The sequence below is a fragment of the Mustela putorius genome, unplaced genomic scaffold (assembly GCF_011764305.1).
Source record: "Mustela putorius furo isolate JIRA1106 unplaced genomic scaffold, ASM1176430v1.1 tig00000145_pilon_pilon_pilon, whole genome shotgun sequence".
Classification (NCBI taxonomy): domain Eukaryota; kingdom Metazoa; phylum Chordata; class Mammalia; order Carnivora; family Mustelidae; genus Mustela; species Mustela putorius.
This window is the reverse complement of record NW_025421294.1, coordinates 7,676,049-7,701,886: the sequence shown is the minus strand read 5'-3', so window position 1 is coordinate 7,701,886 and position 25,838 is coordinate 7,676,049. Positions and strand designations below refer to the sequence as shown.

The window sequence follows — 25,838 nt, the reverse complement described above, 5'->3', positions numbered from 1 at the left end:
GTAGACAGAGCAGCAGGCAGAGAAGGAGGGGGAAGCAGGCTCCCTGCTGAGCAGAGAGCCCAATGCGGGGCTCGATCCCAGGACCCTGAGACCATGACCTGAGCCGAAGGCAGAGGCTTAACCCACTGAGCCACCCAGGCGCCCCTAAGCTGTACCATTCTAAAATTTATAATTTTTTTAGTAGGAATAAAGGAAGACTGTGTTTTAAGATCCTTTTATGGCTTACTTGCTTTTTTCTTAATTCAGGATAGATTTTGTCATTCTCACGTTTGGGGTTGCACCACAATCACTTTTATCCTTATTGTTGTTGATTCTTCTTTGTCCCTCATTTTTGGAGGGTTTTTTGATGTGTATATATGGTTTTTTTTTTTTTAAACCTTTGGAATTATTTCCTGTCAGACTTTTTATTTATAATGTTGGTATATTATTTTTGATTTTTTTGTTACTAAAAACTTGATAATGGCTTCTTTGTTGCTTTATTCCCTTAAAAGCAGTAGGTTTGCTGCTTTAATACTTAGGTCAGTTACTTAAACAGTTGTTTTTATTTGTCTTTTAAGAAGGTCCACATTGTGTAGAATGGTCTTTTTCCTCCCCTACTGGTGCTTTGTTTTATGCTTGAGTGAATATATTCATGACCTACTATACATTTTCTTTGTCTTGGGCTTAGATCTGACACTAGCAGTCTTGAAAAGATTGGGTTTAGTTGTCTTTTCCTGGGTTTCAAATTATTTTTATGTAAAATTAAGTGATTGTGTCGTGGTGTCCCCCCCTCCTCCGAGTTAGGCTAAGATCTTGTTTAATCATTTCTTGATATGCTCCTTTTAAAAAATTTAACCCTGTTTTTTTAGCAAAGGCTTTTTTGTTTTCACATGTATACCACGGTAACATAAACTCCTTCTAATGTTCACTGAAGGAAAACACAATTGGGTAAACCTGTTTTAGAAGTTCAATATATTCCAAACGCAAAGAACTAATCTTTGGATGTTTTTACTTCAGCATAATCTACTTTGTGTAAATAATTGAGAATTTACTCTAAATATCATGTCGTAATTATTCAGTATTTTAAGCATGGGAAGTTTCAAGGGAATCCATCCAGTTTTATTTTACCATGTAAATTCTTAGAAGTTTATTAATAAAACCTAGCTGTTTCTGAGATTAGTATTTGCTGGACTGAATTTACATTTGTAATAGCTTTAAAATAAAATATAAGATTTGAATTCTTATTTTCTCATTTGGAAACATTATCTGCTCTTCTGTCAGATGTATCAGAAGACATTAAATGTTTTATGGAGGTGTTACAGAAGGATTAAATTTCAGCTAATTTTCTTTGGGAAATAGAGAAATTTTTTGGATCTTGTACTCATTTTTAATGAACCAATTTAGAGAGAAATAAAGAGAAAAATGATCTATTAGTTCTACACTTTAAAAGTAGATCATTGGGCACCTGGGTGGCTCAGTGGGTTGGGCCTCTGCCTTTGGCTCAGGTCATAATCTCGGGGTCCTGGGATTGAGCTCTGCGTCGGGCTCTCTGCTTGGCAGGGAGCCTGCTTCACCCCCTTGCCCCCTGGCCTCTTTGCCTACTTGTAATCACTCTCTGTCAAATAAATAAGTAAAAATCTTAAAAAAAAAAAAAAAAAGTAAATCATTAATCATATATGAACATGTGTTAGTGGAGCAAAAGGGTTTCATGGCCAGGTGATTTGGAAAACACTGGACTAAATATTCCAGTAGTCCTCTTACTTCAGGATTGATCAGAAACTTTAAAATGTACATTTGCTTTGTGACCATCCAAGATGATAATACAGTAATATCCAAGGGATACACTTGGTGTATGGAAATGGTATTGTAGATTAAGCTGCTGCCCTTTTCCTGTATATCTTCTAGTGAATTCCTCTCATTTTTACATTTTCCTACAGTTGTTTTATCCTGCCACCATTATTCTGTTCTTACTTCTTTAAGACTGTGTTTTAGTAAGGTACCAAGTTAATGTTGAACACTTTGGCCTCTTGGTATATATAGGATACACTACTTTAATTTCAGCTTGTGAGAAATGCTGGCTAATGAGGGAAGATACTTCATACATATTGACAGACAGCAGGGTACAAACATATAGACATATATACATACATGTACACGTGCACGTGTGGATAGATAGGTAGGTAGATAGATTGGTATGTAGGTAGGTAGGTAGATAGGTAGGTAGATACTCATCTATCTGAATGCTCTCTGGCTTACAGAATCTATATTCTCTTGCTTGAGTGTTGCTGTTAAAGAGTTGAGATAGATTTAATCTTGAGCAACTGTGGTTGTCTGTGTGGTTTCCAAATGTTATGGCCATGTTATTATAAGACTGGCTAGGACAGAGCAGATAAAGTGCAGCAACTTGAGAAAGCAACTTCTCTAGATAGTATAGGACCCCATAAATCTTAGAATACCAGCGGCCACTAGGTGGAGTACATCTCTCTCTGATAGTTGCATGACAGTTTGACATTATATCATTTCATCTGGGGGAATATAATGCAAATTGAGTAACTTTTTTTGCGTTAGGTTAAATATTTAACTTTTCCTCATTGTTTAACAGTTTGACTTGTTAGAGATAGCCAGATTTTATGAACTAAAACTTGAAGTAGGCATAATGAACAAGCATTTATAGTGCTGCAATATTTGGAAACTTTTTGTAATAAATGTCGGGAAAATTTGGTAAGGTTTAAGATAATTGTTACTTCAAGATTTTTTTACTTCTGAGCTTATTTTTGATTCATACTTAAAAAGAGGAGACTTTTAACTTTGTAATCTTTTAAGAGTTAAGAACTATATCAAAGGAAAGGAAAAATTAAGTGACTAACGTAATAAGCACCAATATATGCTCACTTCCTGGTGTCCATATTCTCATTGTAGTAATTTTCCATACATATTTCAAATATTTAAAAAAATAAGGCCCTCCAAATGCAGTTGAATCTGTCTTTCCACTCTCATTCTTTTGTGTTTTTGTTGAGGAAAGGTTTTTAATTTTATTGCAATCAGATTTCTGTTTTGTTCTTTTTGTTCATTGTTTAATCCATTTCTTTACCCTTATTTCTTTATCTAGAATTTATTTTTGAATGTGATAAGAACTGTGGTTCCATTTTTATTTATTTATTTTTTTATAAGGATAACAATGCTATAGTATGTATTACTGTAGTACTATTCACTGTAATGAACTGGAGTGACTACATTTAGGAGACCTTCTTTTTGTACTAACCCAAATGATTACTAACCAGAATATTTGATTAATATACTGGGCTTTTTTGATTTTTAAGGCTTTTGAGCCAGTTTCGTCTTTAAATTTCAGAAATTACAAAATTTTTTAGTAAATTTCACTTCAGGTATTTATGCAGCCTTTAACACCATTAACAGTAAGTTACTAAAAAATTAGTGTTGGTATATTCTTTCACCCTTGTAAAAACCTTTATGAAATGTGAATTGTGGTACAACCAGAAGATTTATGGTTTGGAAATACGCCGTGATGGGGTTGTATCTCAAGCAAAGAAGTGGACATTTTTATGGGCAGGCTAACTACCAGTGTAGAAATAATGAATTTCCAATATGGAAAGGAAGTTAATGGCCTTAAGAATGGACTTTTAGTGGCATGTACAGAACTGCAGCAAACCCTGAGTGTACAATGGGAGGTACAGCTGGGATTGGGCAGACATATTTTAAAGGTGCATTGAAATTCTTTCCATTCTTGTGCCTTTTATGGGTCTCCCATTTCGGTCACTCATTCTCTCTTACCATTTTGATTTTGTTTCTTCATTTTCCCATTCTTTGAGTTTCTCAGAAACACTGCTGGAGATTTTAAACTCTGGGGGTAGTCTGTGTCTTCACAGAATGAATTCTGAATTCAATTATAGTCAGTAGGTATAATTTCCAAAGGAAACATCAACAAAAATCTGTGTTTGAGATATCAAATTATTAGGCCACTCTAAAACCAGGAAGAAAGGAAACTTTAGTCAGCTTCCATTAGTCAGTTTTAGGTTTATATCCTTATGTCTGGTACTTAGAATATATGAAAATGAGCTTTACACCTGAAACTATACTTGAAACAATGTTAGGTGTCAGTATATTTCAGTTTTTCAAAAAATTTTTCAGAAAATAAGACTAAGAATTTTTTTTCTTAAAAGGAGATAAATAAATTGAATATGATTTTTATTCTTTCAAGAAACTTACTTTAGACATGTGTTTCAGGAGAAATATATCAAATAGTATAATTGACTGATCTTGACTTTTTTGTGGAAGAGAGCAAAAAAAATAAGCATACTAATAGCAAGTAGTAATAGTACAAGTATGTAAGATAATATTACTTAGCATCCATAATGCCTCATATGGTGTCAAGACTTAGATAATGTTTATTGAAAGAGTTAAGAGATTGGAATAAAGAGAATCCAGGAATGATGTGAGCTCTCTTAAATTGTTATGCTATTGTTATGCCCCAGTAATGGGTCCGTGATTAAAGGAGTGAGACTGATACAAAGCGAAGGTCAAGCAAAGCTTTATTTCGCACCAAGCATCAAGAATCAACCTGACTGGCTAGGGCTGCGCCTCTTACAGAGAGGGCGACCCACTCTCCTTTACGGACTAGCTTTTAAGGGCAAAGGCCATGCGGTTGGGCCTGGCTACGCACAGGTGGCCAGTGAAATTGTAATACACAGAGAAAGCTGTACAGTGATGCTTGGTGACCAATTGAGTTACAGTTTACCTCTAGTAGACATTTGACCCAGCCAATCACCTTGGTTAGGATTGGCGCCCAAAAGGCTCCCAAACAGTGGGGCCCATTCTCCTTGGTAGCTGGGGAGACAGTATGCAACCCCCACTGATCGGACCCATCATTGTATCTGTGCTTTGTTACCTGAGGCTGGTTTCTGGGACTTGTTTTTAAGTCCCCTGGGGTAAGGGTAACAGTTTAAGGGTTAAACAACAAGGTTATTGTTTAACCTCGATGGAAGCCTCTGGCTAAAATATAAAAATATAAAATAAGTCCTTATAGTTATGAAGTTATTATTCTGTTTCTCTTTAGCGGATTACTTTATTCTTTTCCATTAATTTTATTTACATTTTCCTGGTGGTCTTCAATACCCTAGACACTGCCATTTCTTTCTGGCCCCAGCACCATGATGTTTTACTGTGTGGATGGCCTTTTACTGTTATGGGCAGGCTGTGGGAGTGGTGAGGAATTGAGCTAGTTTGAGTGTGGAATTCACATTAGCCACTTTGACAATTCTTCTAAGGGTCATTGTCACTGAAGTGGGGTATGTAAGTATATGTAAATATCTGATTATTCTTTCTTTTATAACAATCCTCTTAGGCAGTAGGGCTGACCTCTGGTTTCTAGTCCTTTATTTGTCTGTTGCTCTCATGCTTTTCTCGGATCCTTATAATATTTCTTCTACTTGGATGGTACTTCTTTGCCCTAGTAAAGGAATTAGATGTTAAATTTTCAGGAGTTTTCTGAGATTTCAGTGGGAGTTAGGATAGACTCATAGGCTGAGTTCACACAGTCTAGATCTACTTCCGGATACTTTGGATTCCATTCACCTTTGGAGGCTTTTATTCTATGCAAAGTCATGTTTAGGTACTTTGTTTTCTTTCATTTACTGGCAAGTATTTATTGAACAAATAGTGTTCTAGCAATTGTTAGACTCTCTTCTACCCATCTTCTGTCACATTCCCCAGCTCTTTATTCCATAAATTTGAGTTTTGACTTTTTCCCCATTACTTATGAATCACTGTGAAATTTATATTATCTCTTTGTGGTAAGTACTTCCTGTTTTTTTTTTTTTCCCATAGCTCAAAAATGGCTAATTTTGTTCTTACTTTTGTCCTTTTTTTAAGTGTGCCTTTGTTTTCTTAAACTTTGTGGGCTTTTTGTTTTGCCTCCTAATTTGGCTTCCTTTTTTTGGAGTTAAACTAGAGTCTAGGCAAGTCATCTCATTTCATTTGGTCTCTTCCTCTGAATGTACTACTACCCTGACTTCCCTTTGTTAGGTGTAGAAATACAGCTAGTTTTTATTCCCATGCCTCTTTTGATTCCTGTACTTAATTTGTATAGATGTCAGGGATATGAGTTAGGTGTGTCTGTGGTCTTTTTGTGGAAAAAAATGAAGCAAATTAAAGGTGAGTGCCATTTTTCTTTTTGGGGGCTTTTATGTCATGTTGTCTGTGAATTTAATTATTTACACAGAGCCAGCTGTATGCCTCACACGGTACTAAATGATGACAGTTTAGGTGACCAATCAGTCCGTGTCCTCAGGGGGATTATCCTGTTCTTAAACTTTTCAAGTTTGACATTTTTATTGATAATTGTTTAATACCTGGGTGTCTGGTACCCTTCAAGAATGTTAAGTTCTTTGAGGACAAAGACTAGATCTCTCTTAAAGTGTTTTTCTGCAGGATCCAACACATTCCTGGGAGATAACAGCTCATTACTGAATATTTTTAATCACAGGAGTATCTCTTGTTTTCATTAGGTCAGTTTGTGGTAGACTACTTGATAGGGTGCTTTGCGTGTATTAGACTCTCTGATCAGCAAATCTGGTGCATCATTTAAAAGTCTGAAGATTTTCACATTGCCTTTAGAGACATTGAGTAAAAAGGAAAGGCAGGCAGGAAAACATCTGCACTAGAGGCTCTTGGATCTGTGGATTTGGCAATAGAGTGCTTAACATTTGGTGAACATGCCTAATCAGCCTCTCAGAACTTCAGAAGCTCATGTAAAATGGTTAAAACTGTTTCTTTGAAAAATGGTTGCTGAGACAAAGCCAGTTGCTATTTCAGGTACACTAAATGTAGCATCTAAGAAAGTAATGACTCTCAGCTGGGAAATGAATGTTTTAGATATATTGTTTTACAGAGTAGAGGGAATGTAGTCACGGCTTGAGTTCACTTTTTGAACTCTGGGTTGAAACTCTGGGTTTGGTAGCCTGTGCTAGTTGAGCTGGCCAAATCACGGGTAAAACTTGAAAGAAAATAATGGGGAGATCAAGCTGTCATGATGTGATTTGCCCAGGGAATGTGCTGATATACAGAGAAAATAAGATTGGGGAAAGTCAGAAGCTTGCATAAATCTTTGTGTATTTGCGAACTTTGGGATTTAGAAAATCTTGGAATATATCTTTGGGTAGTTTATGGCTTTCCTGTAATGGATTTGCAGATGGAAATAGGTGTTCTTCCTCCTCATCTTCCCTTCTCATACTACTTTTCTCCTCCCTCACTCCCTCACATCTCCCAGCTTTACTGGCCCCATCCCATTTGTCTGTCTCTTCTCTCATCTCAACCTTCTCTTTCCCTGTGGCAACCGCGTTGTACTGTTCTCTTAGTGCCACCCTCTCCACACACTTATGGCAAATTATTTTTTTTTTCCTGCAAGTACTTCATGGATTAAAGGCTCCTGAAATAAATTATGGGAAACTGGAGAGGGTAGGACTTTTTATTTTTTTCTTTTCGACTCTTGTTGCAAAATAAGAGCAATATTCTTTTACTTCTAGATGAAAATTTGCTCTGTGACTCAAGTAGTAACAAAAAGAGTAAAGAAAGTGATTTGGAATAAATTCTTTTGGCATTTGATATTAATGATATTTAGTAGCTCTAGAATTACTAAAAACTAATAACCTTTTTTTTTTAGGTCCGTATTGAGACAGCTACAACACTGAAGTTAAATATCCTTTAAAGAATTTAAAAATACTCCTTTGTGGTGGGGCGTCTGGCTGACTCAGTCTGTGGAACATGCAACTCTTGATCTTGGGGTTGTGAGTTCGAGCCCCATGTTGGCTATGGAAATTACTTAAAAATAAAATCTTAAAAATACACTTCATGAGTGCCTCAGTGGGTCATTCGGTTAAGCATATGCCCTCAGCTCAGGTCATGATTCTGGGGTCCTGAGATGGAGCCCTGCATTAGGTTCCCTGCTCAGCAGGGCTTCTATTTGTCTCCATTCTCCCGTTTCCCCTCCCCTTGCTCATGCTCCCTCTATCTCTGTCTCAAATAAATAAATCTTTAAAAAAAAAATTTCATTGTGAAGGATTTTAGTGACATATTTAAATTATTAGTTTTGGGGTAAAATTTGTTAGTTTAAAATATAGTTTTTGAATGGCTTATTATATTTGGTTTTTAGACATATTTTATTCTGATATATCTCATACATTCTCAATATTCCTTAACTACTCTTTACCTGTTGATGATTTTGAATTTAGAACAGATCAGTTTCTACCGGTAAGAATATTTATAAGATTAATAACAATTTCTGCTTATGTCTTTTGAATATTAAGTGTTATTTTATAAATGAAATTATATGTATCTATTATTGATTAAAGCCAAATTTTAAAGTGTATTGGATTATTCTGGAAGAAATTATTTGTATTGGTAATTTTGATTCATAACTTTTCATTCTGCTTATTTTTGTTTAGCTATCTTAACTGTTTTGGAGTTGACAAACTTGTTTCTTTTTCACAATTATAAAGCAGCTAGGTTTTTTTTTTTTTGTTTTTTTTTTTTTAAGGGGTGGGCTGGGTGGCTCAGTTGTTTAAGCATCTGCCTTGGGCTCAGGTCATGATCTCAGGATCCTGGGATCGAGTCCCGCATCAGCCTCTCTGCTCTGCGGGAAGCCTCCTTCTTCCTCTCCCTCTGCCGGCTGCTCCCCCTGCTTGTGCTTTCTCACTCTCCCTCTCACTCTGTCAAATAAATAAAATCTTAAAATTATTTTTAAAAATCTAGTTTCATTTTATCTATGTCTGTTACTTTTACTCCTTAGGTTATCCTTAACTATTTCTTTGTTGTGAGCCACTCAGGCGCCCTGGTAGTGTGGATTCTTAAGAAGACTGGGCAGGAGCACCTGGGTGGTTTAGTCAGTTGGGCATCCAGCTTTGGTTTCCACCCTGGTTGTGATCTCAGGGTCATGAGATCAAGGTCCGAGTCACCCTCCATGCTGGGGGTAGGGCCTGCTTAAGAATCTCTCTCCCTCTCCCTTCTCTCTCTCCCTCTCTCTTTAAAAAAAAAAAAAAAAAAAAAGACTGGGCAAGAAGAAAGTTAGACTTTTTATTATCTGTACTATTTGTGAAACTTAAAGAGCAGGCTTTTCATTAGTAAGAATCATTAGGTATTTTTGGATGGAATAGATGTTTTCAAAGTCTTCTTTAAGCAAACTATCTGAAAGATCAGATGTTTGTTTTTTTGTAAATATCTGGCATCCTGTGATTTGTTAATTCCTACTGTAATTTTGTAACATAGAAATGAGTTAATAGCCAGACATGGAATATTTGTTTTCTATTTCCTAATAATAATCTGTCATGCTTTGAATAATAAATGTGTATGTGCAGAAATTGGTATCTCCATGCAGCTTATGTTACGGACCACATCAGAGAGCTAGTATGCAAGTATAGTTAGTGATACACATTTCACTTTAATGAGTAGACTTCACAAAACAAAACATTCTGTGATTGGCAACAGGCATTATGGAAAGGCAAAGACAGAAAAGACACTTAGCAATTTAGTTAGTGGTATAAAATGTAAACACAAAGTTAAGACACAGTTTTCCTCTGAAAACATTATTGAGTTTGTGGATGAATTGAATTCTAAAATGAACCTGTTGAGCAATAATAAAAAAGAATTCACCATTCTAAATATTGGCAACTTGAACAATTTGAAGTTACTTTGGTAATGCTTGAGATTATTTTATTATTTTATTTCTTATTTTTGTTTGTGAAGATATTTCTATTTCTATTCTGACCCCTTTTTTATTTCTGTTTCACTGCAGTATTTGGAAACCATGTTCACACTACTTTTTCAGCTACTGCAGCAAGTTACAGAATGTGACACAAAGATGCATGTCTTGCATGTCCTTTCTTGTGTGATTGAAAGAGTCAACATACAGGTAAATTTGTTATAAAACATTAAAATAAATGTTAGGAAGGTGAGTGAAGTATATGTAGAATGCATTAATATATCAGCTTTATGTACATTTTTTAAAAGTTAAAACGTGCATTAAAATGCTTACAACCTGTATGGTTGTGATTTCAGTTATATTGACATGTGTACTTGAGTTTTCAAAAAATGACTTGAGAAAATTAAAATTTTAAAATTAAAAAATGGGATCAGTAATATAGAGGTTTTAGAATGCAGAATTTTATATCTCTTAGTAGATCCAGTTTATCCTTAATAATACTTTTTAAAATTCATTGTTTTTGAGCACATAGCTACAAATGTGTCAGCAAATGCAAATATTCCCAGCGGTCTATTATTTTTACCTTCAAAATGAATTGTGTTTTACATTTTGGTCTACATTATGTACATGTTTAATATAAAAATAATATGTAAAGTTTTCAACAGTTACATTATTATTAAACCGTTAAATTACTCAGCTCTGTTTCTCCTAATTTGTGTGAAAATTGATAATCCAAGAAACTACCCCTAATTATCCTAGTAATTTCTCATATCCTAGTTCACCACTGCATATCCTTGTTTGAAAAATACTGAAGTAAATCTGTGAGATAACAGGGAAAGAAAACTGAGTTCACAGATTCAAAATGTATTCCTGGATCTTTTAGTGAATTTTGATACCTTTGCGCTTGTTTTTCAATTCTAAAGCAACTGGTGAGAATTGCTGTCAATTACTGGATAAGGGCAAGTTAAAACGTCTGTACTAAGTGATTTGCGTTATATGTCTCATTTAATCTTCACAGAAACCTTTGGGAGAGGATTGGAATTTATTATCTCAAATAGTTTGAGATTTTAAGGAATTTGTTAAAGTACATACATCTTAGTGGTATTACCGATACTCAAAGTCACCCTGAAACTCCAGCAGCAGTTTTGAGTCTGTTTTAATCACTTGCAGCTGATACGGGTCTGAGTGTCTAAAAACAGTATTATCTTACAATCTTCTTAGCACCTGGTATTCTTATTACATTAGTTAAATTATTTTGATTTTGTCTTTTAAAGAATATTGAGAGATTTTGATCACCCAGAGAGTTAATTGAAACTCTTAATTCATTTCAAATGCCTTTCTCTGCTATTTAGTTTTGGTAAAGTCTTTAACTTTGTGTCCTTGTGTATAAAATAATAAAGATAATTCTGAAGTCCCCCAACTCACAAGGTTTCATGAGTATGAAATTATTATAAATGTGCGGTGTGCTTTAGAAATTATACAAATGCAGTAAATTGTTTTTCATTTAAAAACCTGATTATAGAAACAAGGTTTGGCCATTTTTTATCTTCTTATTTATATACTATCTGGCTTGTAGAAATTTATTAAAGAAGCTTCCTTTTTGTGGAAATGAATTTTCTTGCTTACATCTTCCCTAGTCTCCAAATCCTTGTATCTTAAGTTGAAATTCCTCGTGTTAGTAAATGTAGAAGATTTCGTCCTTTTATCCATATTTGCCTTTCAGAAGATAAATAGCCTAAGCAACTTGGGTGACACTATCATCATTAAATAATGAGATAGAGTTACCCAGTAATATTTTGTGTTTTCAGAATTCAGGTAGGAAGTGGTTATGAGAAATATTTTTTGTAGTCTGATTGTTGAACTTTCCTATGTTTACTTTTTTTTTTTTTTAAAGATTTTATTTACTTATTTGACAGATAAGTAGGCAGACAGGCAGGCAGAGAGAGAGGAGAAAGCAGGCTCCCCGCTGAGCAGAGAGCCCCGATCTATGTTAACTTTTGAACAGCTCCATCATTTATATATCATTGATTTATCTTTTGTGTGCTAAATTTCATTTTTGTCCGTTAGGTTGTAAATAGTTTGAGCCATCTTATAACAGTGAGATGACACTTAATGGTTTAATTGAGAAGTTTCAGTGAAGCCACCATCTTCATAGTATAATGTGCAATTATTTAAAAATTATATTTTCTCTGCTTTTTGAAAAAGTTGAAAACTTAAATTATTCCATTGCAGTGATTCCATAAATACATAGAAAAGATAGGTAATCAGGTTTTGGTGTCAGGCAGACATTCTTTAAACTTAATGAATTTCCAATGAAAAAGAACAAAATTAAAGAGCCTGTGTGAAATATTAAATGTTCTGTGGAAATTAGATCTAAAACATGAGGTGTCGTTTGGATACTTACTTTTTAAAATCCCCTGTGGATGGAACCCTTCTTAAAACATTTGTTAGGTTCTCACACTTGATTTTCACATTTTTAGTACTGTGTTAAAAAGGAAGGTGGCGCCTCCCTGTATATGATGAACTAACTCAGAACACTTTAGTTCTCACAGTATTCCCCTGTATTTTGTTTTGTTTGCTTTTTGAGTGGAGGTGCCAAAAGATGAGTGAATGTATTGTACTTTTCATCTCATTTATATTATGCTGATAGTTTAGTTTCTTTTATAGCCTGTTGTCTAGAAAATGTTATTTCCATGTGTCTTAGTAGATGTTGAGCAAATAGTTGATACTGGCCTACCAAAAAAACCCCATGGAGTATAACCATTTTCAGAATTGTGTATAGGCGTGATTTTATCTTTTTTTTTTTTTTAACATATCTTTTCATTTAAATATTTCAGATGTACAGAAAAGTTGCAGTAAATCAATACCTATATATCCTTCATTTAGTTTTATCAGTTACTAACATTTTACTATATTGCTCTTTTTTTAATCTGTGTGCATATACAAATTATTGTTGTTACTGTTAAACCATTTGAATTTTAGTTTCAAGTATCATGGCACTTTACCCCGAAATATTAGACTTCTCTTCTTCTTAACCATAGCCATGATTATACTCAGGGAACTTAACATTAATTACTACTGTTATCTAATATCAAATCTATAACAAGTTTCCTCAGATTTTTTTTTATGCTCTTCCCTTTTATCCTAAGGGAATGTGTTTGGCTCTCATGTCCTCACTCTTATTTGCTAATCCCCAGCCCTGTGCCCCATTTTTGGGGAATGTATTTTGTAACATAACTCTGTGGGTGACTATTGAAATTCTCGTTTTGAAGCATTAATTTTAATTTAGAATATCATAAATTCCAATGTATAGCTAAGTTTGGGATGTAAATATTTTATGACTTACAAATGTACCTGTGTACTTGGGTTTCAATTCCTACCTTATGTATAATTAAGAGCATATACTTTTTTTTAGCCCTTCTTTGAAAGGGTTCTCACTTGACAATCAAAACCAAAATCAGTTTATTTTCTATGTCAGTAGAATATGCTGTTATGTAGGTTTTCAGTTAAGTATGAGTGAGTCAAGTTGTTTGAAACCTGTGGTTTTACATACTAATTGGCCTGCTTTTATAAGCTAATTAGAGTGATCTTTAGGATGGAGAGCACTTACCAAGATTAAGTGCTCAATAAATAATAGTGAGTCAAAATTTGAAAATAGGTGATATATAATAAAGAGTCTTATAATTCTTCAGTTTTATCTCACTGAAATATTTGCGTAAATATTTAACTTCTTGTCTTTCTGCAGCCTCCCTCGTATCCTAAGAGGCAAGCAATTCTGCACATTTTTTACTATTCTTTTAGTGTATATGGTGTTTTAAAAGCAAAAAAGGGAAAATCTCATTTTTTCTGGGAGCACCTTTTAATTTTAATTCTTGGGATTGAAAGAGATATTACTGAAGTTGTGAATGTCTAGTATTTCTGTTTATCACGAAGCTTACTCATCAGAGCAATTTCAGGTACTGTAACCATGAATAAACCAACGAGAGACTAGATTGCTGTCCAGCTTCAGTGTAGATCCTTTTTATTTTTTAAGAAACTGTCAGGCTGTACTGTGTCTTGGTATATTTTCAAAACTGGTTAGCTTAGTCCATGGTGGTCTTAACAATTGTGTCTTTTAAAAAGGATTTTGTTCAATGTTTTCACTATACCTCTTGTACACCTTTATCATTCTACTGATCTTTTCTCATTGCAAGATTTTTTTTTTTTAAAGATTTTATTTATTTATTTGACAGAGATCACAAATAGGCAGAGAGGCAGGCAGAGAGAGAGGAAGGGAAGCAGACTCCCCGCTGAGCAGAGAGCCTGATGGAGAGCTTGATCCCAGGACCTTGGGATCATGACCTGAGCCAAAAGCAGAGGCTTTAACCCACTGAGCCACCCAGACTCCCCTCATTGCAAGATTTTTATGTCTACCTTTACATTCTTTTTTTTCTGGTGCCTTGTTCTCTGGAAGGTGCCATCAGATAATTGTCGAATGTATGAGTAAATGCTGACTTTTTTTTTAAGACAGTGCTGTTGCTAGTTAGGTACTGCTTTGTTGAAAAAGATCCAGGATATAGCAGCATTTTTTATTAAACTGTGGATAACTGGCTGTATTATGTTGTTTTCCTAAGGTTTAATTCATGCAGTATATCTGGTAATTATTTAAAATTCTTTAAAAATATTTACCATAGAGCTTTGTGTCTCTGTGTAATATTTGATTTATCTTTAAAAAGATGTATGCACAATACATTTCATTTAGTAAATATTAAATATTTCCTGCCTGGGACTTAATAATGTTGTGTCAGTGGTTCTTGAAGGAAATTGCCTTCTTTCCTAATACAGTTCTTTTGCTACCCCTACTTCTGTTGTGATAGATACGACCATATGTAGGATGTCTGGTACAGTATTTGCCTCTTCTTTGGAAGCAGAGTGAAGAGCACAATATGTTGAGATGTGCTATTCTGACAACACTTATTCATCTTGTCCAGGTAAGTCACTTTCCAGTTTCTTAATTTAATATGTATATATTTTAAGATTTTATTTATTTATTTGACAGAGATCACAAGTAGGCAGAGAGGCAGGTAGAGGGAATGGGTGGAAGCCGGCTCCTTGCCAAGCAGAGAGCCTGATGTGGGGCTTGATCCCAGGACCCTGAGATCATGACCTGAGCCAAAGGCAGAGGCTTTAACCCACTGAGCCACCCAGGCACCCCACTTAATTTAATATATATATTTTTAATTGAAGTCTGATTAACATACAGTGTTAGTTTCAGGTGTACAACATAGTGCTTTGACAGTCATACACATTATTCAGTGCTCACACAATAAGTGTAGTTACCACTTGTCACTGTACATTTGTATTATAGTATTATTGACTGTATTCCCTATGCTGTACTTCTAATCCCTGGGAGCTATTTATCTTATAAATGGAAGTTTGTACCTTTTTTTTTTTTTTTAAAGATTTTATTTATTTATTTGACAGAGAGATCACAAGTAGGCAGAGAAGGCGCCCCAAGTTTGTACCTCTTAACTCCTTCTTTATATTTTGCCGATCCTCTTACTCACCTCCCCTCTGGCAACCACCAGTTCTCTGTATTTAAGATTCTAGGGTTTTGGGCTTTTTTTTTTTCTTTTTAAAAATTAATCATTGTTCTCATGTGGTTTACTTTAATGTAGTGAAGGGCCTCTCTCACTTTATGGTTTTTTCATGTGTGATCTAAACACTTTTAAAAACTACTTTTGTGGGCACCTGGGTGGCTCAGTGGGTTAAGCCGCTGCCTTCGGCTCAGGTCACGATCTCAGGGTCCTGGGATCGAGTCCCGCATGTGGCTCTGTGCTCAGCAGGGAGCCTGCTTCTTCCTCTCTCTCTTCTTGCCTCTCTGCCTACTTGTGATCTCTGTCTGTCAAATAAATAAATAAAATCTTAAAACAAACCAAAACAAAACAAAAATAAACAAAAAACTACTTTTGTGTGTTGACTTTAGATGTCTTTTGACATCTGGAAAATACTCTCTACTTTTTTTTTTTAATTTAAATTCAATTAGCCAACATATATTACATCATTAGTCTTAGATGTAGTGTTCAACAGTTTATCAGTTGGTTATAACACCCAGTGCTCATCACATCAATAAACACCACCCAGTGGTCCTCTCCAGCAACCTGAAGTTTGTTCTCTACAGCTAAGAGTCTCTCACAGTTTTAAAAACATTTTCTTTCATTAGATGTAGCAGACTCTCATGGTGATAGACTCATGATTTGTGCAGTTCATTGTACTTTCCCTGTATTTTCCTTGGTTTTTAGGGCTTTTCTGCATAAATTTACTCTCCATTTTCAAAGGATCTTTTTTTGTGATTTAAAATAAAAATTTTCCTTTCATCAATGGGGAAGGTAGGGAAACAGGTGAATTATTTTTGAAGGAAGGAGTGAATATGATTTTAGGCATCTTGACTTTGAGTGTCACGTTTTGTAGTGGGTAGAGAGATCTAAAATTTCAGAGTGAACAGAACTGTGTAAGTGTCATTTGAACAGTTACAGTGAATTACATTCTGGTGGTGAGAGACTAGAGAGGGAAGAGCTTAATGCCAAGTCATAAACTATCTGGATCCAGGTAGGCTCAAGTGATTTTTATTGATCTTGCCCCAAGGTATGATAGATTTTCCACGGAGAAATCTAAGTTAATAGTTACTTGACAATTTTCTATTAAGTTAAAAATTGCGGCAAAAAACATTTTAACATTAGTTTTTTAAAAATCTTTCTCAGGCACCATAACACTTCTTGAATTGTAGATTTTTTTTTCTTTCAGTAAGTATTTGTGGATGAGTTTTACAGTTACAGATTCCTACCTAAGGCAATTTCAGATAAATGAATAGTGATACAAAATAATTTTTTTAAAGATTTTATTTATTTATTTGACAGTGAGAGAGGAAATACAAGCAGGAGGAGTGGGAGAGGGAGTAGCAAGCTTCCCGCCGAGCAGGAAGCCCAAGGCAGGGCTTGATCCTAGGATCCTGGGATTATGACCTGAGCTGAAGGCAGACGCTTAATGGCTGAGCCACCCAGGCGCCCTGCTCCCCCCCCCCCTTTTTTTTAAGATTTTATTTATTTATTTGACAGAGATCATAAGTAGGCAGAGAGGCAGGCAGAGAGAGAGAGAGGAGGAAGCAGGCTTCCTGCAGAGCAGAGAGCCCGATGTGGGGCTCGGCCCTAGCACCCTGAGATCATGACCTGAGCTGAAGGCAGAGGCTTTAACCCACTGAGCCACCCAGGTGCCCCGTGGAGGTCCTCTTAGTTTTAATACCAGACCTTTAACCTCCTTCTTCCTAAAGTACTTGGCACTACCAGTTTTTGAGTCTTTTGGAGTTTCTATAATGTAAATCATGTTACCTCTTACTGTTATTTTACTGCTGGCTTAGAACTTTGGTTTTCTGAGTTTGCTAAGTCAGTTACCACTTGTCTTTACAGCTTTCTTCTTTCTTTATGCCATCTTTGTACTTATGGTTATAGATATTTAAGGCACATCCTCCTAGTTTATTCAGTGGTTCTTGACAGAACAGTAGTAAATGCATGCATTAAATCGGTCAGCTTTCTTCAGATGTTAGCATAGTATTGCTAATACTGAGTTGTTTGGTGTAGCTGGAACCTAATACAGAGCTTGGGTTTAAGGTCAGGAATATCAAAAGAACATCTCCTAAAGTTCAGGACAAGTAATGTTACCATTTTTATTTTAGAAAGGTAATCAGGGTGTCAGTGGGGGCAAGATTTGGAGTGGAGTAAAATTAAGGTCACAGAAAGTATTTGGGAGACTATCTCTTAACCGTGAAGGAGATGATGAGGATCTGAAGGAAAAGCCATGGAGAGAAGGGTAAAGATTAGAAAAATATGAGAGAATAAAGGATTGTTTAGATGCTGGGTGAGAAGAGGAATGAGGAGGTGGTTGAGATACCATTTATCACTAATGGTTCAGATCACTTGAGTTTGGAAATGTAGGGAGATGAGCCAGTTTTAGAAGATAGTGAGTTGTTGGTTCAGTGGTCAACTTAAGAGTTTGAACTGGCTTCTACATGATGATGTCCTATGTCTGGAATAAAGAGATAGGGGGTTGGAGATAATAGATTTGGACACTTTCAGCACGCACATGGCACAGGAAAAGGCAGTCAAAAGTAATACCCTGGGGAATGCCAATATTTAGGGGGTATTATTCTCCCCACCCTTTCGTCAAAAAAGAAATAATAATAAATACATATTCACAGGCTGTTGAAAAGATAGTAAGTACAGAATACCCTTCACCCCATTTTCCCTTTTGTCTTATGTAATTATAGTATAGTATAGTATAGTATAGTATAGTATTGTATCATATGATTTCTGCCCCTTGAAGCATTTCTGATAATTTTAATAACTGTTGAATTTACTTTTGAGCTTTTTTAGTATTGTAGACAATGTCCTATTGTGATTATTTCATAGTGTTGCGGACAATGTCTTATTGTGGGCTGAGAGAATATTCAAATTTATTTAAAGCTGAGTATCTGGGATCGGACACATGCTTCAGGTCATTAGACTGCAAAGGTGAATGTCTTTAGGCTTTGACCAAGAGAATATTACATGTTTAGCAGTTGCTTACTTTCGTTTGGCTAAAGCTAGCAACTTGTGCTTGTTCTATATGTACTAAGTAAGTAGATGGATTCTCATTTTCCTAGGGGATTTTAAGTCTCCTTGATAATCAGAATGAACTTGACTGGTTTATCTTGATGTTCTTTTTGTTGTTATTGTTCTATTAAAGATTGAACTATAGAGACTGAAATTAAACTACATTTTAAAGTCCAGTATACTACTTTGTTAATTGTGACATTTTAATAATTCTCTTCCTTTAAAAACATCTTTCATAAGGTCTTTCAAGTTGTACTGTAATTTACTATAAACTATATTGATATTTGCATTATTTTCTAAGTAAGGAGGGGTTTGATGCTTTATTAGTTTTCTTTGTGTTTATTAGATTACAGAGATTATTATGGATTAGAAATTGACTTTTTATTCATTTCATTTTCTTGTAGAGTGCTTAGACTCAGTGTGCTTCCCTGAGTCAGCCTCTGTAAGACAGTAATTAAGCAAACTAGAACCTTAGATTAAATCCCCTCTTCTTCCTCCATCTTTGTGTTCTTGGGTCATTAATATGAGCAAAAATTGTTCATTTGAAAAAGAAAAGCTTATAAAACCAAGGAAACAATCTTTTCTTTTACCCTCTTCCAGCGTCCTTTTCCCCTTCCTATATTTAGTGTTAATTTTTTCTGTATGCTCCCAAGAAACATTCTTATGCATATAACTCATATGTGTATATAGGTAGATGTTTTAAAAAATTATGCAGTTGTTATACATACACTTTTACACCTTTAGATTCAGTTAGTAATTATTGTTGAGGTTGTTTTCATTCCATGCCTAATCCTTTTTCATTGACTCCTCAGTATTCTGGGATATGAATATACTATGATACAGTTTAATGATGAGTATTTTGACTGGGTTCCTTTAGAGACGATTTATAGAATTTATTATTGCAGCGTTAGTACTTCTTAAATAGTCAGAGAAAATATATATGGAATCTCTTAAAATGAACAGATGTGTATAGCCTTGGTATATATGGTTTTATTACCATTAGGCAATTGAGTAAGTATTTTTTTGCTACTTGATTTTCAGTTGTAAACAGAGCTCACTTTGTTTCTAGGACCATCCCAGAAAATCTGATTGATTTATTTTTTGTAAGTTTGTTTTAGCACCTTTTTATATGATAGGTAATTTTTTGGTAGGGTTGGGATCTTAGTGTGTGTTATGTTAAGTTTTACTTATACTTCCCATAGGGATTAGGAGCAGACAGCAAGAACCTGTACCCTTTCCTGCTCCCAGTTATTCAACTGAGTACAGATGTTTCCCAGCCTCCACATGTTTATCTTCTGGAAGATGGTTTAGAATTATGGTAAGAGGAAAAATTTGATACCCTGGATCTTTTTTTCCCCCCTGGTCTTCCATACTCTCATGCCAGTAAAGCAAAGGTCATGTAACAGGGCTTAAAAATTCAGCATTTAAAAACAAAAACATGAAATCGCTTTTCCTAAACTGGATAACATAATAGCTCTGTTCTTCTTGGCAATTGTCACTCAGTGTAGGCTCATAGGAGTCAAAAGTTGAAAGGGGTAATTTCAGTAAGAACTTGGCTGTGTTTAATGTTTGCAAATTTGAAATGTAAAATGGGGAGAGCTCAATAAATTTTCAAAACTAAAAATGACTTAAAACTTGCAGCCTGTTAGATGGGATGTTTTAGGGGGTGTTGAGTTATTTTTAAGCCTCTTAACTATCTTACCTAGTAAAGTACTGAGATACTATAACCTCAGCACCAAATGATGAGTCTACTTTGTCTTGACTAGTTATTTTACCATGTGAGTAGTATGTCGTGTTGAGAAGTAAAAAGGAAAAACTCTGTTTCTGAGGTGGCTTGGTACTACAGACCCGTAGTGACTGACCGCTATGTTAAAGAACTCTGCTAGAGAATGGAAAATCCTTTTGCTTTACTAAGCTTATCTTATGCATAGCAACAATTTTCTGTGGGGCCAATTGTAGTACAGTAAAGGCTTAAACATTCTGATATAAACTATTAAAATTAAAAAAGAAAACCACAGGAATAACCACAGAAAAAATGAACATATCTGCTTTCCTTCCTTCCTTCCTGCCTTAGTATTTTTTTAGATGTTTAGGAATGAACCTTTTTGTTCATTTTTAGAAATTGTCTTTGTTGCAAAATTAGTGATCTGTAGCAGAATACTAAATGAACAGTTTTAAAACAGGTAGATACTCAGTTCACAAGTTGGGTTCCTCATATATTCTGCGTTATGTTGTTTGAACTTAAATGACTTTGGTTCATTTGCAAATTAGCATGTGTTGAAACCTTTTATGTTCATATATTTTTATTTGTACAGGATGGATTACTTTAGATGAGAAACTGGCATTCTTTTTCTGTAAAGGAGCAGACAATAAGTATTATAGGCTTTCCAGGCTACATGGTCTCTTATCCTAACTATTCACCTTTGATATTTTTATGCCAGAGCAGTCATAGATAGTATGTAAAATGGCTGTGCTCCAGTAAAACATCATTTATAGAAAGGATGTGTGTTATATTTGACCCATGAGCTGTAGTTTGTGGATCCTTACTCTAGATGACAAATTAAAACATTAGTCCCTGGCACATTTCTGTAAATATGTAGGTAATAGATGATGTAAACTGTTACAAGAGCTAAAAATATTAGCTGTAGTAATGAGATAGACTCAGATACTTAACAGTATATTAGCATGTATGTGTATATATATATATTTTTTGGACTTAGAATACTAATGTGTTTATTAAAGGTCTAAATTTGTTAAGGATTACATGAACAAGTAATAATAAAAGTACTTGCTTTGTTAATAGTAATCTCTTTTTTTTCTCCTAGCCTTAAGTTATATGTAGACAAAATGAAATCATTAGAGTACATATGGGCTTTTTTGTTTTTCTTTTGCTAAAATACTTAGTAGCTAAGATTCTTTAAGTCAAACCAGGGTACACATGTCTTAGTAAGTTAGAACTCGTCTTTGGAATTAGATATAGGTGTCGATCCCAGTTATACTACTGCACCGGATGTGTAATCATTGTCTGTGAGACTCTATTTCCTTATCTATAAAATAAGGAAGTATAATTCCTACCTCATTTTGTTGTTGTGAGGATGAGAGAGTTTGCAGAGTGGTGAGCACCTTGTATGTTACGTTGAAAGCCCGAGAATCATTGAGATTGTCTAGGAAGGAAAGGCCAGGTATAGAACATTCAGAATCCCACAGAACTTAAAACATTCCAAGGTCACATAGTGATAGAGGAGGGAAACCAAGCCGAGAGAGGAGACTATTTCCTGAACAACAGAGTGGTCCAAATATTGCTGATTGTCCTCGTTAGAGGAGTACGAAGAAGTGAATTTGGCCCATGGAGGTGATAGGAGCGGTTTCAGTAAAGTAGTAAGTTAGAATTGAAATTAAGTACAGACTGCGAGCATCAAAAATTTCAGGAGCATTTATTATGAAGAGGAGTTTAGAAATTGGGCAGCAGTTGGCTGGTGTGGGGAATGCAAGATCTGGAGGGATGGGAGAAGCTCAAGAGTGATATAAGTGGAGGCAAGAAGGGACGGGATTTAGCATGTAGGTTTTTTTTTGAATAGCGTTGGGTGCTTCATTTTAACTGGGGGCAGGAAGATGGATTTTTGTATTATAGTGGGATGAGATAGGAAGTATTTAATTAAGTAGATTACATTTTCTTGACTAAATGTGAACTGTAGCCATCAGCATAGTGTTATGACTAGAGTTGAAATGTGTATAAGATACGGGGGATTTGTGGAGAAAAAAGATGTAAATAGTTATCTTGGAGAATGGGAAACTGAACTTACTAGGGATTATCAGTAGCAAGAGATGTTTGTGGTCACATATATCAAGTAAAACTCTTCAAACTGATTATGTGGTTGTTTCCCAGGTTAAGTTTTTTCCTCTTGATTCAACGTGCTAAATGTGCTAGAGATTTTTTAGTATTACTAGTATTCTCAAAGAACCAACCTTTGGAGGTGATTCTTTTTGTTGTATTTTTGTTTCTTATTTATCAATGCTCTTACATTTATCATTTCCTCTTGCTACTTAAGTTTTTGTCATTTGAACTACCTTCTGTGATTTAGCTTGTTAATTTTTTTTCTTCTTAACAAACATAAACATGTAATCTGTAATTACTTTTAAACAGAATTTGAGCAAACTTTGAACAGATTTTTTGTTTAGGTTTTTTTGTTTCTAAATGAAGTACAGTGTGGTAATGGAGACTGGTCAACAATAAGCATCAGCTATATACTATTGATTTTAATATGCTCTTCATCATTTAAAAAAAAAAAACCAAAACCCAAAACCAGTTTGATTGCCTTTTGCCATCATCTTAGGAGATTTAGAGTCTTAAAAAGTAACAACAAAATAAAAACCCCCAAAACTGTTCTCTTTAAAAAACCTCTTCTTGCTAGGGTGAATTCTTTTAATATGTCATATGAGTCTATATTCTGGTATTTTATCAGATTTTATGTTTTTCCTTTAATTATAAATGAGTTGGATTGGTAGCCCATATTTTGTGATGCTGTCTGATTTCATATCAATGTCATGTTTCTTTTACCAATTTATCAGTTTTTAAAAGTGATTTTTTTTCATACTGGAATGATATCTATAATACAGTAACTCTTTGGATGATTTGAAAATTTAGTAATAAAGGGAACTGAAAATGGATTCATGGCTTTGGCTGAGGAATGAGTCACAGTTTGTTAATATTCTCAGGTTGTTTCTTAGTTGTTTATACACCCTTGGGTTTTGATTTTTCTTGTCTGTTACAGTCTGGGTACTTAATACCTTACAATACTAATTTTAAAAAAGCCTTATATACATTTCCCTTATCTCTGTTATTTGCAGGTTTTTTGTTTTACCTCTTTTAAAAGTACAATTATTAGAGATTTTTCTTTTTATTAATATGAAAGAAGTACATGTTAGATTTTATGAGTTTTCCTATGTTTCTATCCTTTATTTCTCCTTCCGATTTTTTACTTCCTACACTTAGATGGGTGTATTTTCTTAAAGTTATAAAAATGGTTACTTTATTACTTTTGTTTTTCTTAAGTGCTAAAACATGTCAAGCTGTGAATTTGTCTTGGATTTTAACTGCCTATTTCCCGTAAATCTTGATAGAGAACATCCTGTTTTATTTTGGTGGTAGCATTATGGATTTTTAATGTCTTTGACTCAATCTCATTTATTTTTTGCTCGTACTGAAATGTATGATTCAGGTCTAGATTTACTGCATTGTAAATACAACATATCACTTGCTCAATTTTTAAAAAATTAATATAAATTTTAATGACTATAGGCTTTGCTTTTGTCAGATATTCATATCAATAGTAATGATGATATCAAAGATGCATTCTTTATTCTTTCTAACTAGTAGGTTGTATAGTTCAAATCAGTGTTTTACTTTTAATTTTGACACTGGTTTATTAAAATATCCATCTAGTTCTTTTGTATCAGTTTCCCTTTTTATTTCTAGCATTCCTGATCTGTAACTTTTAAAAGCTGTTATTCACCGTGCAAAATTTTGGTATTTTTGTATATTGTTAAAATATTTAATAAGTAAACACAGTATTTAAAATTTAAAATATTTTCTTGAAGCATCATGTGATGAAGTATATATGTATGCATTGATTAACTTTTCACCTTTTAATTACTTTGAATTTAAATTTTATCTGATAATAATATCACATGGCTTACATTACTTAGATTTGACTTAATTGTCTTTGTTAAATGTTTACATTTTAGCTTTTCTGTTTGAAATTTTCCTGTGTATATGAGGCTTATTTTTATATTTTGTATTTTAATTTAACCAAAGATGCTTTACCTCAAAAGAATTTTCACGCTCTTACATTTAGTTGTTAAATTGATATACCTTTTTACCTGATGGTCCATGTTTCCTGTATTATTTTGTGGAAGAGTAACATTAAAACATATTTCTCTAGTTAAAGATGCTGGTACATATAACTTTGTCTAATTATTCCTAAGAATAGTAACTTGTGTCTTTCCTTTAGTGCTTTGACTTTGTCTCTCTTTCTTACTTTCTTATTCTTCATTTGAAGTTGGAGTCATATGCCATGTCATTTTATTTTTTATTTTTAAGTACTTTAAACTTTTCAAGATTTTTTTTCTTTTTTAAATAGTATGGCTTATATTGTGGCAACCAGCATAGGCATCAAGAGTGACAATGACCTGAATGGTCTTTTTACTAAGGTAATGACATTGGGAGGGAAAAATTGATATGGAATTTTAATTTGGATCAAATGACAGAGTTTGAAACATCTGAGATTTAGAATATGCCCATCAATTTTTTTCTCACTGAACTGTCATAACCAAATTGTGTTTTTTCTTTTGACTTTACTATTTTAGAGGTATTCTGAATAAGATAAAATGTTTGAAATCTCCTGTTTTATTCTTCAAAAATGGAATCAAATCCTGTTCTTGTTGATCTAATTAAAGTGTCTAAAAATATCTTTGCTTGTATATGTGGCACGTACTTCATTTTCAGGGTGGCTGGTTTCTCTTGTGTCCCCCTTTCCTCTTCCCAATTCTGGCATTTAAAATTGTGAAATAGTTCATAGATAAATAGAATAGGGAAGTCATATTATTTATAAATATTTATAACTTATATAAAATGAAAATCCATTTCCTGTACCCATGTTAAGAAATGGGATAGTAAGAGTGTCTTTGAAGCGCATGGTATTGCATGGTTATTAAATTCTCCTGTTTTCATTTCAGGGATGACCCACTCTACCAGTTTTTTGGTTTTCATTCCTTGGTTTTCTTTCTTGTACTGTAATGTTTTTAAAATCACACACGTGTGTGTGTGTGTGTGTGTGTGTGTGTCTAAACAGTATATTCTAACTTCATACAAATTTTATAGCTTGTGTTCTAACTTGTTTATTTATTTTTTGCTCCCTGTTCTAAGATTGATCCATATAGATGAGTTTAAGGGTGTGCATGTCACAGTTCATTTACTCATACACCATTTTGGTTGATATTCAAATAATGCAGCTGAACATTTTGTACATGACAATGTATGCAGATGTATTTACTAGGTCATAAGTATGTGCACATATACATATTCCACTTTTTCAGATAATAATTACTTTCCAAGTGATGAGACTAATAACTTCCTCCTGCCAGCACTGTGCAAGAGTTCTCACTGTTCTGTAGCTTTGCCAATACCTATTATGTCCGATTTATCTAGTAGGGGTAAAATTGTACCTTGTTTTGTTTATATTTTACATTTTCTTGATTACTAGTTCATTATCTTTTTATATTTTTTATAGTCAGGTTTATTTACAACATTTGGTTGGATCCTCTTTGGAATGCTTTTTCATGTGCTCTCTACATTAGTCTCTTATTAACCTCTTATGTGTATTCATTCCTTGGGTACTGCTTCCTTTTCAGTTACATGTATTGGAAATCATCTTCCAGTATGTGACTTATATTTTGAATTTTTTTGCAGCATCTTTTGATACACAGTAACTGTTAACTTTAATGTAGTCATATTTATCTCTTTA

The 25,838-nt window shown here is 34.2% G+C and overlaps 1 protein-coding gene across 4 annotated transcripts in view; it reads left to right on the top strand.

Annotated features, from left to right (window-relative positions):
• IPO11 (importin 11) overlaps positions 1 to 25,838 on the top strand; it is a 209,898-nt gene that overhangs the window by 72,664 nt on the left and 111,396 nt on the right. For 3 of the 4 annotated variants that reach the window (XM_045075288.1, XM_045075290.1, XM_045075291.1), the window contains exons 17-21: positions 7,658 to 7,691; positions 8,204 to 8,244; positions 9,785 to 9,901; positions 14,548 to 14,661; positions 19,518 to 19,633. In XM_045075288.1, the coding sequence (XP_044931223.1) occupies positions 7,658 to 7,691; positions 8,204 to 8,244; positions 9,785 to 9,901; positions 14,548 to 14,661; positions 19,518 to 19,633 (422 nt within the window). The remainder of the gene's footprint in view (positions 1 to 7,657; positions 7,692 to 8,203; positions 8,245 to 9,784; positions 9,902 to 14,547; positions 14,662 to 19,517; positions 19,634 to 25,838) is intronic. The other variant, XM_045075289.1, reaches the window with a different exon arrangement.